Source organism: Alosa sapidissima, chromosome 18 (genome assembly GCF_018492685.1).
Source record: "Alosa sapidissima isolate fAloSap1 chromosome 18, fAloSap1.pri, whole genome shotgun sequence".
NCBI lineage: Eukaryota > Metazoa > Chordata > Actinopteri > Clupeiformes > Clupeidae > Alosa > Alosa sapidissima.
Genome location: NC_055974.1, coordinates 1,230,001 through 1,249,280, shown reverse-complemented (window position 1 = coordinate 1,249,280; position 19,280 = coordinate 1,230,001). Strand labels below are relative to the sequence as shown.

Below are 19,280 nucleotides of genomic sequence, written 5' to 3'. Positions count from 1 at the left end.
ATAGATTGACATGGAGGGTAGATAGATAGATAGATAGATAGATAGATAGATAGATAGATACTTTATTGATCCCCAAGGGAAATTTAAGGAATAGGGTAGAAAGAAAGAGCAGGGTGTAACAGCGCTACATACATCATAAACCAACCTACAGTATATATCTTGTTTGCTCATAAATGGTAAAGGAGTTTATCATCAAACAACATTCTGATACCCATACAGAAAAAATGATAACGACCATGGGAATGACCATGCCAATGATGCCCCCAAGAGGTCTCATTCCAACAAATCTGGCCAATTTATATGAATCAAGCACTCTGGTAGAAGCGAAGGTCTCGTTCCTGAAATATTACAGCAACAGAGATCAAACAGTCTCTAAACATCGGTCTGTGTTTCTGTCTTTCTAGTGGTGGAATGAAAGACTCATATGGAAACCAAAAGAACCAACGACAAACAATGACTAACTACACAGGGGTGCGTTGGTTTTACCGGAAGCGAGGGGTGTAGCCTAGAAGTTTCGCATGAAGACAGGTGCGTGTGCGCAACAGAAGTAGGCGGGGCTGATTGTTCAGACGCGCAGTTGACGCTGTCGTCGAAGAGCTCAAGACTGAAACGGCTGGCAAAAAACGAACGAGATTAAGGACATCTGTGAAAGCTTTAAGAATCACTGAGATTGCCTACAAACTACAGAACCCGCACGTGAAGGAGGTGTAAGAATTTCCGAAAATAAGAATACGCTGTAGCCTAGGTATGTTACACCAATTATTCCTTTCTCAGAATAGTAATTCTGAATCATGATTTAGGCTGTATAGCCTCTTTGTGTATTAGAGGTAGGGGTCTGATAAATGAAGTTCTATCAAGTAACCTACCTTACCCTATAAGTTGTCCGATAGGGTCCATATTGAGTTTAGTGATCGAATTATTTCGCAAGAGATTCAGATCTCAGACAGGTAGCCCCATTCAGCTAGCATTTTACGTAGAATTTATGGTAGGTCTACTTATCAATCACATTTTGAGATAGCGCTCTGTAGTCGAATTAAAAGTTATTTAAATTATTTAAGGCCTGGCATCTCTTTGATCAAGGTAAAGAAAAAAAGTAATTTGTAACTTGCATGGTCTCTTTGTCACTGAGTAAAATACATAATGGAAACTGCTTTAGCTATACTACAGAAGAGTATCGGCGTGTTTTATTTTACTAGCCTATTTTTCGAGGTTGGCCGGTGAAGCACCCGATTTGGTTCCCCATGCAATTCATGTTTCCCCTCTAGGTCTTTACACGGAAGGTCTAGTCGGTTACCGTAGCTGAAAACACGGAAAACGCAATACAGAACTGTGAATACGCACGGTAACCTAGCAACAACGCAAGAACTTCAAAACAGTGGCGTAAAGGAAACAGGAATTCCGGGGGAACCAAATCGGGTGCTTCACCGGAAGCGTGCAAGTGAACAGGTGATTTACATCGCGCGCAATTTAGGCCTACCTGGCCGAAAAAGGACCAGGATGGATGGGGTGTTTTTCAACTTTTTATTTTTAGCATAAAATGTTTTCCTTTCAGGTAGACATTGATCGTTGTTCCCTCATGACATTGCCTGGTTGCTGGTTTTTATATAGAACAAATCTTTGTCCTAATCAATTTCCTGGACTGGCGGGGTGTCTAGTTGCGGGTTATTGACGCACATGGCCTTTGTTTAGATATTTTCAGGAGCAGCAGATAAGTGGGTCCGAAGGTCACTGACAGGCAGTGGGTCAAAGCAAAAACACTGTCGTGGTTTTAAGAATAGGTTTGCGGATTTTGACAATCTAGTGGTTATGAGGTGGAAGGATGAATACCTGTGTGGGCGTAGCCTATGTAAACTAAGAGCCAGAAAAACAAGAATGTGTGGGACTAGACAGGTTTCAAGGTGTGGCCTCTGAGTTTACTCACGGGCAAACATTGCCTCCAGTGCAACTCAGACAGGGAGATTGATGATAATGATTCAAGTCTTTAATGAGAAATGGTGGTCTGTGAAGTTCTCACTGAATACAGCTACACTGCATGCTAGTATAGGCAGAGACTTTCTAATGTGGAGACACAGCACTCATAAAAAAATATTCCATAGAAATGCATGGGGCTAGTTTGTCACGCCAATATGGCCGTTGTCTACACATATCCCACCCCTTCCTCGGCAAAACGTCGACATGTGAATACATTGAGCCAATCATGTGGTGTGATGTGAATACATTGAGGCAATCATATGGTGTGTTGTGAAGACATCGTGCCAATCATGTGTTGTGATCTCGCCGCTGGAGCAAGATTGGTGTCGTGAAGCCTTGCGCACGCACAGTTCGACCCAAAGACTGTGCCCGATGAGTGCCCATAAAACGTTGGTATACACAAGGAAGTTTATTGTCAAGGAAATTTAAGTATATGGCCGCCGAGTGGAGGGACTTGCCTAAAAGGACTTTGGTATAGGCCATTGAGTGTGCTGGCCCAAACTGTATTGATATTGATTGGATGATGAATTGAGTCATCGACAGTAAACTCTAAGTGGGTCATTCCACGTCAGTTCAACCAGGGCCCACGCACTTAGGTCTCAAAAAATTCTGAAAAAATTACCAGGTGTACCTATGTTACCCAGGCGACACACTATAAAATTACTCTTATGTAAGATCAATACTTTCCAAGATGCAGCCAGTTTTACAGGGGGAGGGGGTGTCGATTTTGTTCGGGCTCTTTTTTTGTCAAAGTTCACAAGCCCACAGCGCAAGAACTAAACCATGTAGGAGGCTCAAATTTTGCATGCTGGTACATAAATAGGAATAGTATGTAGCAAAATCGTCACGTTTGGTCTGGATAATCCTGCATGGTCATAGCTGTCCCTCAAAGTTGATACAAATTTTATTGGAGTTTTTGGCTGGGCTCTGTTTAAGCCTTCAGAAGACATATTTGTACTCAACATAGGCTCTTGATTTATTTTCCTTACTGAGATAAGTAGAAACACTCTCACAAAAAGCAATGAACAGAAAATAAATCCCTTCAGGGTCTGAACAGCAGACTTCACAAGTCTGAAAAATCATTTTGGTTATCATTTTCAGAGCACCCAAACACCTTGTGGGAATATACAAAGATTTTTTTCCTTATTCTCCATGATCCCTACTTTTTGAAAACACCAATTTGCCTTGTCTTATGCAAATCTTTCTTTTTTATTTTCCACCCTGAACATGGGCAAAATGCCCCATTGACGTCAATATGTTTTATATAGAGTCACCACACTGCCACCTGTGGTTGTATAGAGTAACCTGTGGTAGCTCTATACAAAACATATTGATGTCAATGGTGCATTTTGCCCATGTTCAGGGTGGAAAGTGAAAAAGAAAGATTTGCATAAGACAAGTCAAATTGGTGTTTTTAAAAAGAAAAGATCATGGAGAATAAGGAAAAAAATATTTAAAAAATCTTTGTATATTCCTACAAGGTGTTTAGGAGCTCTGAAAATGAGAACCAAAATGATTTTTTAGACTTCTAAGGTCTGCTGTTCAGACCCTGAAGGAATTTATTTTCTGTTAATTGTTTTTTGTGAGTGTTTCTACTTATCTCAGGCTCTTGATTTATTTCCCTTACTATGTTGAGTAAAAATATGTCTTCTGAAGGCTTAAACAGAGCCCAGCCAAAAACTCCAATAAAATTTGTATCAACTTTGAGGGACAGCTATGACCATGCAGGATTATCCAGACCAAACGTGACGATTTTGCTACATACTATTCCTATTTATGTACCAGCATGCAATTTTATGTACCAGCATGCAATTTTAGCCTCCTACATGGTTTAGTTCTTGTGCTGTGGGCTTGTGAACTTTGACAAAAAAAAGAGCCCGAACAAAATCGACACCCCCTCCCCCTGTAAAACTGGCTGTATGTTGGAAAGTATTGATCTTACATAAGAGTAATTTTACAGTGTGTCTCCTGGGTAACATGGGTACACCTGGTAATTTTTTCAGAATTTTTTGAGACCTAAGTGCGTGGGCCCTGGTTGAATTGACGTGGAATGACCCAAGTGAAACTCAATCAAATGGGCCATATCATCTGCTTCATGCATGGGCATTAATCTGGTCCCAAACATCTAGATACAAAGTGTGGAAGATTTTGACTATTATGGAAATCATTGATATGTAATCCTTTAGCAATGCGTAATGTAGTAATGCCTTATGGCTCCCACACACAGCTGCGTTCCATCAACGCATTCCAGTGGGTCTTCCCGACGGTAGCTATGCAAATGACTTGAAGTAAAACCGTAATGTGATTTGGTTGGTGCCATCCGTAGATTGGCTTGATTGGCCGGTGCCGTCTGTCGGTGCAGCAACAGCTGAACTCCTCAACGCGAGCAGCGGGAGAAACGCGACGCGACGGACCCACAATTCAGTTCGGCAACGGATCACGTGAGCCCATTTAAAGTGAATGGGATGCGTCTCCAGCAACGCGATGCACGCAGCTGTGTGTGGGAGCTGTTAATGTTGCTTTGTTTGAATGTTGCATTTGAGTTTAAATGGTTTGTATTTACAGGTTGGCATCAATTGAAGGTAGACAAGACTAAAGGAACCAGAGTCGCAGGATCTACTTACATCGTCTGCGAGTGAGAGGATACGCACACGCTGGATTATTTCTGATTGTGTATACATACACACATACATATGGCAGATCCTCAACTTTTAGATGACCGGGACAGAGAAAGCAGCAGCAGCAACAGCAGTCAAAGTGGCGACCATGTGGAAGTCACCATAGAGACAAGAGCCCATCCTGCCCTAGAGACGGGCTCGCCCCCCAGCCCCCCGTCACCTGAGGACACCCTCGATGGTGGCCGCAATCATGGCACCTTCGCCCGAGCGCTGCGCGCAGGCCTGCTAAAGAAGAACCAGGACTATGTGCGCATCAAGATCTCCAGGGCCCGCAGTGGAGGCGCCAGCGGTCAGTCTAGGGGCCGCGGGATCCTCGCCCAGTCATCGGAGCCCCTGCCGCACGAGTGGTGGAAGACGGGCGTTGCGTTCGTGTACGCGTGCAGTTGTCTGGTTCTCACCACTGGCGTGATCACCATGGTGCACGAGCGCGTCCCCAGCCAGATGCCTCCGTTGCCGGACAAATTCTTTGATCTGATTCCCCGCATGCCGGGAGCCTTCCACGTAACAGAGATCAACGGCATGCTGCTGGTTGGCCTATTCCTCATGCAGTGGCTCTTCCTCAAACATAGGTACACACACACATATACACACTAGAGATCACACACATATACACACTAGAGATCACACACATATACAAAGAGACAACCATGAGTTGATATCATTGTTCATCACACATTTTCCCCTAAAATACACACAGCTACACAAACACATATAAGACCAATTTTCTCTCTCTCTCTCATATTCACACACATACCCCCACACCTGAAGTCACCCTCATGCACACAAGATACTCTTGTATCTTGATCGCCAGTGTGTTGAGTGACCAGTCTTTGTTGCCTCATGGCTGTTCTAGGAGGAACTATTTCCAACCCTTTCCAGTCCTGTATCCAACTCAGTACATATTTATATGCACACCTTTTTGCACAGTGATCATTGCCTCAGAGCTTAACAGAAGTACAGCTAAAAATCAAATATTTCACAGACGTAGAAGGAGCAGACTTAGAAAAGAAAACAAAGCAGAATTGCATGAAGTAGTGAAAAGGCAAACCAAAGTGTAATATTAACAAAGTGAGCAAGCAAGTGAAATATTGATGGCGAGTTCAAATGCAGGTCCCACTGCAGTGGTGAGACTAGACTTAAAATATGGGCAATTTAATGTTACTAAAAGACTGTTTATATAATGCTTGTTTTTGTTGAACTAAAGATGATGTTTAAGATCCTGTAATGTTTATAAAAAGCTCTTTTCTCTCGAATATACACAAATGAATCTGACCATACAGTATCCATAGTTTATTCTAATTGACTGATATTCTATTTGAATTGTAACTTAGTGAAACCTTTGAAAGTTGTCTGTGTTGCTTTTATATTTACGTTTGTCGTTTGTGTTTAATGTGTCCAGAACTTGTGGCAGGTTCTGTGTGCAAAGTCTGTTGCACATTTCGAATGTCACATGATTGCCTTTATATCAAGAAATGTTTTTTTCTGTGTGTGTGTGTGTAGGGCTATCATTATCCGGCGGTTCTTCTTCCTGCAGGGGACTCTGTATCTGTACCGTTGCGTCACCATGTACCTCACCGTCCTCCCTCCACCTGGCTCTCACCTGAACTGTGCTCCCAAGGTAGGTGTTACCTTTTCCATGAATGATGGAGAATGACTTCTTCCTTCATTATTGTGCTGCTCTTTCTTTCTTTCTTTCTTTCTTTTTCTTTCTTTCATCACCTGGTAACCTCTATCCATGACAAAGAACAACTTCTAATATAACATTACGGCAATGATCTCAAAATAAGTAGCTTGTCTAATACCCCAGACTCTGATGAGCAGAGCATACCTTAACTAGGTACACAATCAAACGGCTCTCCTAAATGCCTTGGGGCAAGAATACTGTGTCATTTTAAGAACAGGCTTTTAAGAATGACCTCGCAAAGTTCAGTCAGGCAACTATAGTGGCAAGTGGCCCATAGGACAGCACAGGGCATCTCAAGTGGCCCATAGGACAGTACAGGGCATCTCTGGCCTCTGGTGTAGTAGCATTTGCTGCACAGTACTAAATATTACTCAAGTCACACACATTTGTTTTAAATGAGATTATTGAATCAAGAGCTATCCTAACTTAATTACCCACATGGTTACAACATCTCCTCTCCTGCTGTGGTCCTCTGATGAGCGTCTGCTGTGTCGACCAGCCATTAATGCTAGCAGGTCAAATTCAAGACTCTCTTCCTCTGTGGTTCTTTGTTGGTGGAATGAGCTGCCTATTGTTTTGCGTTCCTGCGACTATTTTGCCTAATGTAGGCTTACAAACTTAAAATTGTTTACTGTTTGCAACTATTACAATGTTCTGTAAATTCAAGAGAGCCTGATAAATTCCACAAACATAACATAACATGTAGTGTATTCCTTTATCAGACAAGTGACTTAATCCCAGCGCTCCAGCATAAACACACCCATGCTGCTGTGTTTGTTTCTATGGAAACCATATGTTACCAATAACTCATCCCCGCTGTGCTTTGACTGGCTAGACTAAGCTCTTTGTGACATCTGCTTCTATCTGAAAAGTTCAGATTTTCAGCTAGAAGAGCTCAGAGGGACTGCACAAAAAATGCAAAGCACTTTGAAAAAGGAAGCTGGGTGCAGTACGTTTTCCTCCAGGCGCTCTCACTTCATTGGGGAAAAATAAATGAATATGCCGTTGGCAAAAATATACTCTGAGGATGTATGCCCTGCAACTGTTTGAAATGGCGTTTTTGAATGTGAGGAGTGTGACTAAATGTGCCACGCCTACAGCCCCATTCCTATCAGGTATTTTATTCCCAGCCCACCTGTTCATGCAACTGGTTTGCTCTCTCCATATCAACCCACCACCTCCCCTCTCGCCTCCCATCCGCTCAGACTAGGAATAGCACAGGGCTGTACACATGCATCCTGCTTGAGTCCTGCCAGCGCAGTAGACTTCTGCACGATTCCTGCAAAAACACTCCATGTATAACCTGGGTAGAGATCTCGCCAAACACGTTTTTCGCTTCCTTGTCTTTTTGCAAATTTGGACTCATGGACTGTTTGTTCTTTCTAGTTCTCACTTTCTTCATTGTTTTTCCTTTGTCATTGTCCTTGGGGGGTATTCCAAATAAGTTAACTCAGAGTAAGTGGTAAACCTCCTAATAGAGGAGCTGTATGGCTTCATTCTCCTAACAAAACAATGTCATAGGGCTCTTGTTGTAGGATGTTTACCACTTACTCTGTGTTAACTTACCCAGGATTGCCCTTAAACCACATACTTGGAATACCCCCCTGGTCCTCTTTGTTTGTTTGTTTCTCTCTCTCTGTCTGTACTGTATGTGTGTTTGTTTCTCTCTCTCTCTCTCTCTCTCTCTCTCTCTCTCTCTCTCTCTCTCTCTCTCTCTCTCTCTCTCTCTCTCTCTCTCTCTCTCTCTCGTATGTGTGTCGGTTTCTCTTGTTGGTTCTAAACTTTGTGACTGTTGTTAACATGATTCCTGACTGGCTCTGCCTCTCCCTTTCTCCTCCAGTTGTATGGCGATGCCCAGGGGAAAGTGTACCGTATGCTGAAGATGGTGTCCGGAGGAGGCCTGTCCATCACCGGCTCCCACATCATGTGCGGAGACTACCTGTACAGCGGCCACGCGGTCATGCTCACCCTCACCTTCCTCTTCATCAGGGAATGTGAGTACCGTTTGTCTCCATTCTAAACCAGTATACTGGTTTACACAGTACAAATGAAGGGTTCAGATGCAAAAGCCTCTAAATGCCACCTACGTCAAAAATGAGATAAAGATGGTGAGTGAATGCTCTCCTCACATAGTATACGTTAATCAAATAATTTAACTTCAAAACACACTAAATAACACTCTCGTCCTGGTCTGAAATATCGATTTCTATGCAAAAACCTATAGGAACCGGATTTTAAATGCTCATTTAAAAGAAATGTGGTCAGACGGATTTAGAGGGTTTTGCATCTGAACTCTTCAAATGCAGCACATTGCTCCGTTTGGTTATCTAGCTGCTCATTCATGGTTGTACTACAAACCTCTCGTGTTTGTACACCGGCCTGGCTCTGTAAATGGGAAGAAGTTATAAACAATTTGTCAAGCATGATAGGAAGTAGTGTAATTTAGTTGTTTTTTGATTCAACAATCATCCTTTCGCTAGAATGACAGATTGCCTTTAAACGCTGATTGATGCGTGGAATGTTGCCAGTCCTATTGATGATGCAGGTAACAGTTTCATTTCCCACATATCTGTGATAAGCTGATTTGGTGATGTCGTTGTTTGCAGATTCCCCACGCTCCATGTGGTGGTATCACCTGATTTGCTGGTTGCTAAGTGCTGTCGGCTTGGTCTGCATTCTGCTGGCACACGACCACTATAGCATTGACGTGGTGGTGGCCTACTTCATCACCACCAGAATATTCTACTGGTACCACACAATGGCCAACAACAAGGTAAGCACTGCCTGTGATACACACACACACACACACACACACAAACAGACACACAGACATATTGTGTGCATACACATAGATACACATGCATGCAGATACACACATACATACACACGCACACATGTGTGCAATCTGTGCATGCATACATATACACACTCACACCACACACACATTGTGTGCATACACATAGATACACATGCAAGCAGATACAGTACGCACACATACATAGACTCATATGTGCATGTGTACACACACACACACACACACACACACACACACAGATTTAATTGTGGCATATTTCATCCCCACCCGACTCTTCTTGGCATCAGTCCACCAAAACAGTCCAGACACACCCTGATAGATGTTGAAACACACTAATGCAAATGATTAAACCATTGATGTCATAACCACATATTATTTCAATTAGTGAGTTTGTCTAAATGTTGTTTTCCTGTGAGTCTACCTTCATTGTGGCCCATCATCATTTAACCATCTAACTCGCTATCTAGCGAGTGCCCCAAACAGCTCCTCAACAGTAACTTCATAGTTATTCTCTCTGATCATTTGCCTACAGGCCATGCGAGGGTCGCCACATAACTATCTGAGCAACACGTGGTGGAGCCCAATCTTCAACTTCCTGGAGCAGAACGTGCGCATGACGGTTCCCTGCACGTTTGCCTGGCCCATCCCCATCCCGACTTCCTGGTTTGAGAATCCGTGCCGGAGGTATTCTATAGTACAGAGCACACGGGGGGAGTGATCACTGCGATCACACAGAGATGTGTTGGAACACAAGTGCCCACACACACACACACACACACTTTTGCACCTTGTTGGCCACTATTCTTTACAGATTTGAACTTTGCTTACGAAGACTAAGGAAATGCTCTGCTGAAGATGCTGGACTAAGAAAAACAATTGTTGGAAGAAGTTTGAAAAAGTCTTTGAATCTGCCTGAGTCTGAGCTTGTGCAAACAGCCATGGAAATGCAGTCATTATTAGTGTTTTAGATGTCTTGGATCATGCTAAATACATACACACACAGGCTTGTATGGTATGACACATACACACACACAGGCAGTTGTGACTTCAGTTTGGTACTGCAAGGCACCTCAGCCTCATTTAAAACTGTTACCATAGTGATGTGGGAGTTGTGCCACTAAGTCCACTGCCGGACAAAGCAGTGATGACTTCATGGAAAAGGGGCGGAGTCTTTCATGCCGCTACACGTCAACCAATAATGACCTCAGAATGCTGGCTAGGCCAGACGTTTCACGTCCTTGTGTGCAATGCACATGCTTTGAATTGTTTTACTGAAAAAGATGTTTTATGTTTGTTGGCTGTTTTATTTTCACTGATGTTTTTGTATGAAGTTATAATTAAGTTAAAAATGTTATAATTGCTTCACTTATGCCTTAATAATTAAACTACTATTTTTTTATAAGTATAACTATAAGTTATGTACGTTATGTGGTAATGCATCAACGATATCAAACCACTTTCTCTCTTTCTTTATCCATCAGTCATTAGTTAAAGGTATACTACCGGTATGTAGTTTCAGGTGTTTTTGGTGCCTGTTGAGCTCCCCTTGGAGTCGCAATATATTTTACCCTGCGGTTGTACAGTAAATACCCTTCTAACACTTCTTCTCGTGGCTTGTTCCCCCTGTAAAAAAATGAAAATGCTTTTGTTGTGGAGGCGAAATTTTTTGCCTGTTGTTAATCCATCTCCAAAGAGCTATATCTACTGACAAGGTAATTCAAAAGATGTCTTCGGGTCGACTATTCTTGAAGTTGCATGGCTGGTTCTCTCATTAGCAACTCACTGCTATGCTGTATATGGCTTTGCTAGGTGAACGACTCCCCTATCACAAGTTTGTTTACCATCAAATTGGCTTCGTAAAAGTTATATTAAGGTGAAAATATTGCATATTGTATCTTTTAAAGCATCTTGCAGCATGATTGTAAAGTCTTCCAAGTATGATATATTCCTGTCTTTAGAACATGATTTGTGTTGCTCGCTAGATGTAAAATTATTAGTGCTGTGAAACGATTAATCGCTGAATTCCTATAGTTAATCACGATTAATCACATATTTTATCATATGATTAAAATTCTATTATTTTGCATTTCTGAACTTTCCAGGAGTCCATATTAACAATTATGAATATAACCTCGGTTCTCTGATGGAGCACAGGAGATGTTAACCTATGGGAAGTCATCGCCACATGATGTCATCGATCTGAACCAATCTTCGGGCATTTTTTGGGCTTTACACTGTATAAGGGCACACAGTGATAATGAAGTCCTTATTCATACATTGGATCAGTTCAGTTTTGTGCTGGGGGTGTGTTTGGTCGGTGTAGGCATGGAGCACTTTTGCATAGTTTGTGTAACCACATCTCCTGCTGAACGTCAGGGTGGAAAGCAGGTAGCTCAGTGGTTACTCCTGAGGGCTTGAATCAGCACCTTAAGTTGGTAGAAGAGATTTGGATGGAGACAAATCTAAGATGCAAGCTAGGTTCTGACCAGGCTGTCAGATCGCCCACTCACTTGACCGACAGAGCAGTAGGCCTGATTTTTTACATTGAAATGATCAATATTATGTAGGCCTATAAGCCTTTATAGCTGCAGTTGGCAAGTCTGACAGATTGATAATAATAATAATAATAATAAGCTTTATTTGTATAGCACCTTTCATACACAGAATGTAGCTCAAAGTGCTTTACATTTGAAGCATGTAACACCATAATAGTCAGTCAGTCATTATCAATCACTTTTCTTTGCTGTTTATGATCTACTCAGCAACATATCAAAAATATAGAAAATGACGTCATAAGACTGGCAGCCTTAACCCTCTTACCCCCCACAAGCATGCCATATGGCAACTGTGGCAAGGAAAAACTCCCATATTCCAGAAAGAAACCTTGAGCAGAACCTGACTTAATAGGGGGAGCCCATCTGCTTCTGGCTGGCTGCGCCCTCCAATAGTAGCAGATGTAGAATAATCTGAAAATGTAGTCTACAGGATAAGATGAGTTAACTAAAAGCTTTCCTGTACAGGTATGTTTTCAGATCTTTTTTAAAAATATTTACTGAACTCGCCTGCTTGATGTACAGAGGCAGGGTGTTCCATAGTTTGGGGGCATAATGGATAAACGCAGCTTCTCCACTTTGTTTGTGGAGCACTTTGGGTACAATTAAAAGATTAGAATTGGATGATCTAAGTTTCCTTTGTGGTTGATAAGATATTAAAAGCTCAGAGATATATGAAGGTGCTATGCCATTCAGAGCTTTGTAAGTAATTAACATAACCTTAAAATCAATTCTATAGGAAATGGGGAGCCAGTGCAGTTCAGCCAACACAGGGGTGATGTGTTCTCTCTTCTTAGTCTTAGTTAAAAGTCTAGCCGCAGAGTTCTGTATGAGTGCCAATTTCTTTAGATGTTTTTTGGGAAGACCAGTGAAAAGTGCATTGCAGTAGTCTAACCTGCTAGTGATAAAGGCGTGAATTAGTTTTTCTGCATCTTGTTGAGTTAAAAAGGGCCGCACTTTGGCAATGTTTCTCAAGTGGAAATAGGCTGTCTGAGTAACTTTACTGATATGGGGCTTAAAACTTAACTCCGCATCTAAGATGACACTGAGGCTTGTTACTTTTGGTTTAACCTGGTGTGCCAAGTTCCCCAGATTACTAAGAATAATATCTCGCTTTAGTTTTGGTCCAACCAGAAGTACCTCTGTTTTGTCATCATTTAGTTTCAAAAAGTTTTTGCTCATCCACTGATTAATGGAGGTTAGGCATGCAGTGAGGGAGCAAAGGCCATCTGGGTTAGTTGGCTCCACAGAAATATACAATTGGGTATCATCTGCGTAGCTGTGGAAGTTTACATTATGCTGACTTATGACGTTTCCCAATGGAAGCATATATAGGGAAAATAGCAGGGGACCAAGGCAGCTCCCCTGGGCCACACCAAAAGGCAAGTCATGTTTTTCAGATACATGATCTCCTAGACTGATATAAAAATCTCTGCCAGTAATGTAGGTTTGAAACCAGTTTAGAGCATTATCAGAGAGACCCACCCACTTCCCAAGGCGGTGAATTAGGATGCTATGATCAATGGTGTCAAATGCCGCACTCAAATCCAGAAGAATAAGGATTGAGACTTTGTTTGAGTCAGTAGCTAGTCTGAGATCATTGACTATTTTTACTAGAGCCGTTTCTGTGCTGTGATTTGATCTAAAACCTGATTGGAATTTTTCAAGGATACTGTTTTCGTTGAGGAAGGTATTTAACTGATTACAAACAACTTTTTCAAGTACTTTGCTCAAAAACGATAGATTTGATATAGGCCTGTAGTTGCTCAGATTGGTATGGTCAAGATTTGACTTTTTAAGTAAAGGTTTCACAACAGCGGTTTTAAAAGCAGTTGGAAATATACCTGTTTCTAATGAGGTATTTATTACCTTGAGAAAAAAGGGAGCTAAGCTATCATATACTTTTTGAGGAATGTAGTAGGAATTGGATCTAAAACACATGTTGAGGAGCCGGTTTGAGTTATAATTTTACCAAGCTCAGATTGAGTAATAGTGCTAAAGGACCTTAATTTTGGGGGGCTGTTTTTGGGTGTACTATCAAACATATTACTTGTTACCAATAGCCTCCCTTATAGAAATTACTTTGTTTTTGAAGAAGTCTGCAAATTCTTCGCATCTTAGAGAGGATGCCTGACTGAGTGTATCAAAAGGTGTTTGATGCAATAGCCTATCAATGGTAGAGAACAACACCCTAGAGTTTCCACTGTTTTCAGCAAACTGATTGAGGGGGTTGAGGGGACTTAGCCAAAATTTTGAATGTTTACAACTCTTATGCCCCTCCCCCACTACCACCGAGCACCCTGTCATCGAGATTGTGCTCGTCAGTGCGCACCAGACTGTGATTGACAGTCAGATCTCAGTCCTGCTCTGATTGGACCAGAAGAACCGGGAGCTGGGGATTTTTGCAAAACAAATAACAGGCTCTAGGTGGAGGCAAAAGTGCGGGTTTTTTGTAAAACTGGCTGATTTATGTTGTTCTGTCGGAGCATATAGTGTTTGTTTCAGTGAATATGATCAAAAAAATCTTGCCAACTGCAGCTTTAAGCAACTGTATTTTCATCTGATTCTTCAATATCAATATGCAACACTACCAGAGTTCAGTTTGTTCATTTCAAAGTTTACATGGGGAATCTAATCTATTTTTTTAAATGAAAAAAGCAATCTTTTTGTGCAATTAATAATTTAGGTTACATTTTTTAGCATTACCCACCATTAAGAATTCAGAAGCTGTTTCGGTTGTAACATTTTAATAGCAACACCACCCTAACTTATGAGGACACCTTTTACAGTTATTGCACATCTGAAATCTCTCCATGATTAAGACAAAAAAGGTTTTGTTTTTCACCAGGTAATGCATGTCACAAGATTTTCAGCTCTATTGCTACACCAGTAGGCTCAGAGGAGAAAGGGCAAGGAGAAAGCAATTGTTTTTCAGTCCTTGAACAATCATGCATAAACCGTATGAGACGAACATGGAATAGCCCCATAACTTTTGCAAAGATATGCTTCCATTGGCTACACCAGATAAGCAAAGTTTTTTTCTTTTACTGTCTATGCATGCGAACAGCATGTACAGTATGCGCGTCGCGTCCATTGTTGTTTAAAGATTGAATGGGAAAGGGATTCGGAGCCAAAGGCTAAAATTTAACCCAGCTACAATTTGTAAGGTACGGAGCCCAGGAGGTGTCATTACAAGATATTTTTGTGTATCGAGAGAATGTGCGCTCATTTTACTAAATCGTGCACACGTTTTACTAAATTGTGCACTCATTTTACTAAATTGTGCTCTCAATTTAGTAAATCGTGCGCACGATTTAGTAAAATGTGCATGCGATTTAGTAAATTGTGTGCACAATTTAGTAAATTGTGCTCTCAATTTAGTGAAACGTGCACTCGATTTAGTAAATTGTGCGCATGTTTTATTATATTGTGCGCACGTTTTACTAAATTGTGCGCTCAATTTACAACAATTAAATTGAGAGCACAATTTAGTAAAATGAGTGCACAATTTAGTAAAACATGTGCACAATTTAGTAAAACGTGCGCACGATTTAGTAAAATGTGCACACCATTTAGAAAAATGAGCGCGGTTCTCTGGATATCAAAAAATATCTTGTAATGACACCTCCTGGGCTCCGTAGTAAGGTATCACCGATATCACGTTAATGTTACAGATGTATGGTCTACAATTAAATATCTATTAAACATTTCACAATGGAAGATTATTTTTTTGGAGCGTGATCTGCAGGCAACTTGTTGGCTATTTTTAGAAAGCAAAAGCAAGAGCCTAGCCTGTTAGCTTAGCTTAAAAGAAAGATGGTGGACATTATTACTAAATTCTGGGAGTGAGGTCACAGTGAGCCCACCCCTTATGGGCCTCCGATTGGGCAAAATAATGATTTTTGCATACAGATATCTCTTGTCTCAGGGGGACATGTGGGAGAGAAGCACGGCCATTCGAAGAAAAAAAAACTATTGGGTTTCTACTGATACAAAGCTTAATGCTAATCGGTGGTGTCCTTTTAATAACCCACATATATATATATATATATATATATATATATATATATATGGTACGTTCCTATACATACCTCAGGCTTACCAGTTGCGCCACCAATTCTACTTAGCATTCACCAAGTAATTTTTGTATCTCCATAATAGCCTAGGTTATCCCATGCCTATCTAGCTGTCTTGTGACAGCTTATTTGTCAACCGATCAAGATCTATATTTATTACAGCAATACATCCAAGGGAATATTTTGCAACAGGCTGCTGAACGAGCAGTATTTTTATCTAATTTAGGCTATGTGGGAATCTGAAAGAGCAGCATCTGAATGTGATCAAACTCTCTCACATCGAAGTTGTGTAATCATATACCACAATGACCATTTTGTGTCGTCAAATTAGGGCAACAAATTATGTGTGGGATAAATAAAAGTCAAACTCAGAGAAAATAAGCTTCATACGTTCTTCACTTTAAATCACTAGAATTGCTGCAGCTCACTGCATAACTTAACCGAGACTAAGATAACACTAAGTCGCCCGATCCATATCATGGTTGACTGGTCTGTATTTAGAGAAAACAAGGATATCTGTCGATCAGTACCTTGTTGCAAAACATTCAATTGTTGCAATGGCCATGAAAATAGCGTGCTGACGACACAATCAATCACAAGACAAAAATTGTAATTCTGGGTCGACACAAACATACCCTATGGATCTAATGAAATGAAACACAACTATAATAAGTTGACTTGCGCACAGGTTGAAAGAAACTGTTTGTGCTGAGATACACATAGTGATGGCCCACAATAACAATAACAATGATAAATGATAATGTCTGCGCATTAGTGACGTGTTTCATTTTAACCCCAAAACGGAATAAAGTATTAAGTGGGGTCATCATGCCAGTTTGTTGTAGGCCTACATCAGATTTTGGTATGTAAGGTAAAAATTAACCTTATTGTTTCGAGGAGTGCATTTGCCCATGTTAAATTGTGACATCACCAGTTAACATGGGTGTAGGCATTTCTCACATATGTCAACTTGTGTTAACTTAGACTACAAGTAGATAAAACAAATCAATTCATTTCAGCAGTGCATAGTGTGTAGTGCAGGGGTCTCAAACTCAAATGAGCTGGGGGCCAATTCTGCCAACGTCATCTGATTGGAGGGCCGGCTATTTCTGAAAATGCAATGTTCTTTTTTTCAAATACCACACAAAACTGCAAACAGAAAGTGCAAGTGTTTTTATCTAGTTTTAGACACCTGTGCTAGCAACCTTAGCTTATAAATAAAATAATGATAAAATAAATATTAATACAAATTATAAAACAAATGAAAAGCATAAAAACAGGTATGTGTGTGTTTCACACCAAATAAAAATATTTTCCTCTCATAACTTTTTTAAACCTGGCAAACTATAGGCGTCAGGGTTAAGAAAGCAACACCATTGGATTTTTATATCAAAATGTCAAAAGGCCATGGCTTGAAAGTGGTCAGAGATAAAGTCCTACTGTAAATGTAAAAATCTTTGAGTAAAACAAAAAGTTTATGAAGGGGGTACATTTACCCATCTAATTTGCCACTGGATGGCAAGCACCTCAAATTATGCACCTTTCAATAAATACTGGATGAACATATTTGAGCAGGTTTACTTTACTTTTTTCATATTACCCACATAACAAATTAACAGGAAAACACCTAAGATGTACAGTATACCAACACCTAAGATGTATATGGTTTCTAAACCACAAGGCCTACAATAAAGTATTCTGGTTAAATCAGTTCCTATCGCGGGTAATCTGAGTACCCAGAAGTTTGCATCATATTGCAGGTGACTTTGTAGTTTAGAGCCCTATTTCTACTAGCCCTGCTGTCTGTACCACGTCCATTACGGACACTATCATCACGATTACCACTGCAACCTCCAAGCTATGTTGGGCAGAGGGTCGAAATAAGCATGGTATGCTTAGTGGACACCGTCGTATACACGCAGACGCACCTCCATTCAATAGACGATCGATCATAATCTCCAAAAGGATATTCTCCTTCAGATTTAGAATAGGTGAATAACATAGCCTACCTAAGACTTTATCACACGTAAACGTTTTTCAACATTTGGTGTAGGCCTATTTCTGCTTAATTTCTGCTTCAATTTATGCAACACTATGTCCTGCATCGCTTCCGCGTCATTACAAATGCACGTCTTTGTGTTTCTCGCGTGTAATAGCCTACAAGTATTTCCTGAAAACTTTGCGCAGCGATTTTGGGTTTGAATGAAGCTCTGGATGTCTAGCACATAGTGGAGCAGAGTACAAATGAGATTTGTCACCGTACTTGGAAATATCGTCTATTTTAATCAGTATCATTGTTTGTCACAATTAAAAAGTCTCAAGGGCCGGATTACATTATTATTTTGATATACGTCGCGGGCCGGAATTGGGCCGGACGCGGGCCGGATTTGGACCCCTGATGTAGTGTAATAGATTACTTGAAAATGTGAACCTCTGGCACTCCAGGGGTAGCCTGGCGGGCCATCCTATATCATTGAAATGTATAGTCTGGAATCGAACCATTCACCTCGCTTAATCCAAGGGGCGGGCAGAGAATTGTCTTTCAAACTGCCTAGGCATGCAATAGGCCAGCGCTACGACCATATCCGTATCCGGTCGGCAAAACGGCAAATACATCCTTCTTTGAAAGTAATGACTTAAGTGCATTGTGTTGCTCAACTTTCAAAGAAAAGCACAAGTCCAACTCCTCCAAAGTTGACGCCAACGCCGATTCAAACAACCGCTCTTCGTTCGCCATAGCCACCTTTCTTGTTGTTCACAGTCGCAGGACTGTCGTTATCCTGTTAAGTCCGCCTTAAGACTCTCTAACAAAATAGAGCGCTGTGATTGGATGAAGTCCACGGCGTCAGCCAATAGAAATCCCTATGGTTTGATACTAGACGTACAGGCTGAGCAAATTAATTTGCCACTGCTAAGGTGCGTCTAAATTTCTAGGCTACTCCAGGGGCGGAGGCAGAGCAGAAAGCTCTGCCTGAAATAGGCATAGGATTTTATGCAAATATCACCAGTTAACATGATCACCAGCCAAATTGGCACACCGTTGCTGTCGGAACGTCAACAGCGAACGTTCCCACACACTTTAGCGGAAGTCCGAACGTTCCTCGAACCAAAAATTGTTTGCTGGGTTGTGAGTTTTTTCTACATATGTTTGCGATTTCACAATGTCCGAGGATATCCGAGTTTTTTTCTGGAAAATATATGACTTTGAGATTTAATCTCAAAACATCTGAGAATTTACGCCGTCGTAGTAGGCTACAGTCATATACACAGACAAAAATATTGAGATGAAAGACACATCCGTAAATGATTGTTATGGTAAGTAATCTAGGTTACTGTGCCAGGGTATCACTGACTTCCATCTGGCAGACACGCTGTTGAATATCTAACTAACTTAAAGGAGAATTCCGGTGTGATATTGACCTAAAGTGTATTGAAACATGATACCGAGTGTGAACGTATGTCTCATAGCCCATCTCGGCTTGTCCCCTGCACTCCAAAATCTGG

General features: G+C 41.1%; 2 protein-coding genes across 4 annotated transcripts in view; both read left to right on the top strand.

The window, feature by feature from the left end:
* Positions 1-496: 496 nt before the first annotated feature.
* Positions 497-10,553, top strand: sgms2b (sphingomyelin synthase 2b). The gene is made up of 6 exons (XM_042069781.1): positions 497-745; positions 4,537-5,218; positions 6,150-6,267; positions 8,174-8,327; positions 8,940-9,106; positions 9,681-10,553. Exons 2-6 carry the CDS (start codon positions 4,665-4,667, stop codon positions 9,864-9,866), a joined length of 1,179 nt encoding a protein of 392 aa, XP_041925715.1. The 5' UTR covers positions 497-745; positions 4,537-4,664; the 3' UTR covers positions 9,867-10,553.
* A 3,100-nt stretch (positions 10,554-13,653) lies between these two features.
* Positions 13,654-19,280, top strand: part of LOC121689717 (calcium uniporter regulatory subunit MCUb, mitochondrial-like) — an 11,407-nt gene continuing 5,780 nt past the window's right edge. For 2 of the 3 annotated variants that reach the window (XM_042069786.1, XM_042069784.1), the window contains exon 1: positions 18,842-19,091. In XM_042069786.1, coding sequence (XP_041925720.1) covers positions 19,061-19,091 — 31 coding nt within the window. In that variant the 5' untranslated portion in view covers positions 18,842-19,060. Of the gene's footprint in view, positions 13,660-15,546; positions 15,551-18,841; positions 19,092-19,280 lie in introns of those variants that run through there. The other variant, XM_042069782.1, reaches the window with a different exon arrangement.

Coding starts and splice junctions, on each gene's coding strand:
- sgms2b (XM_042069781.1), top strand. CDS start 4,665: ATGGCAGATCCTCAACTTTTAGATGACCGGGACAGAGAAAGCAGCAGC. Junction 5,219..6,149: donor TGGCTCTTCCTCAAACATAG/GTACACACACAC, acceptor GTGTGTGTGTAG/GGCTATCATTATCCGGCGGT. Junction 9,107..9,680: donor ACACAATGGCCAACAACAAG/GTAAGCACTGCC, acceptor ATTTGCCTACAG/GCCATGCGAGGGTCGCCACA.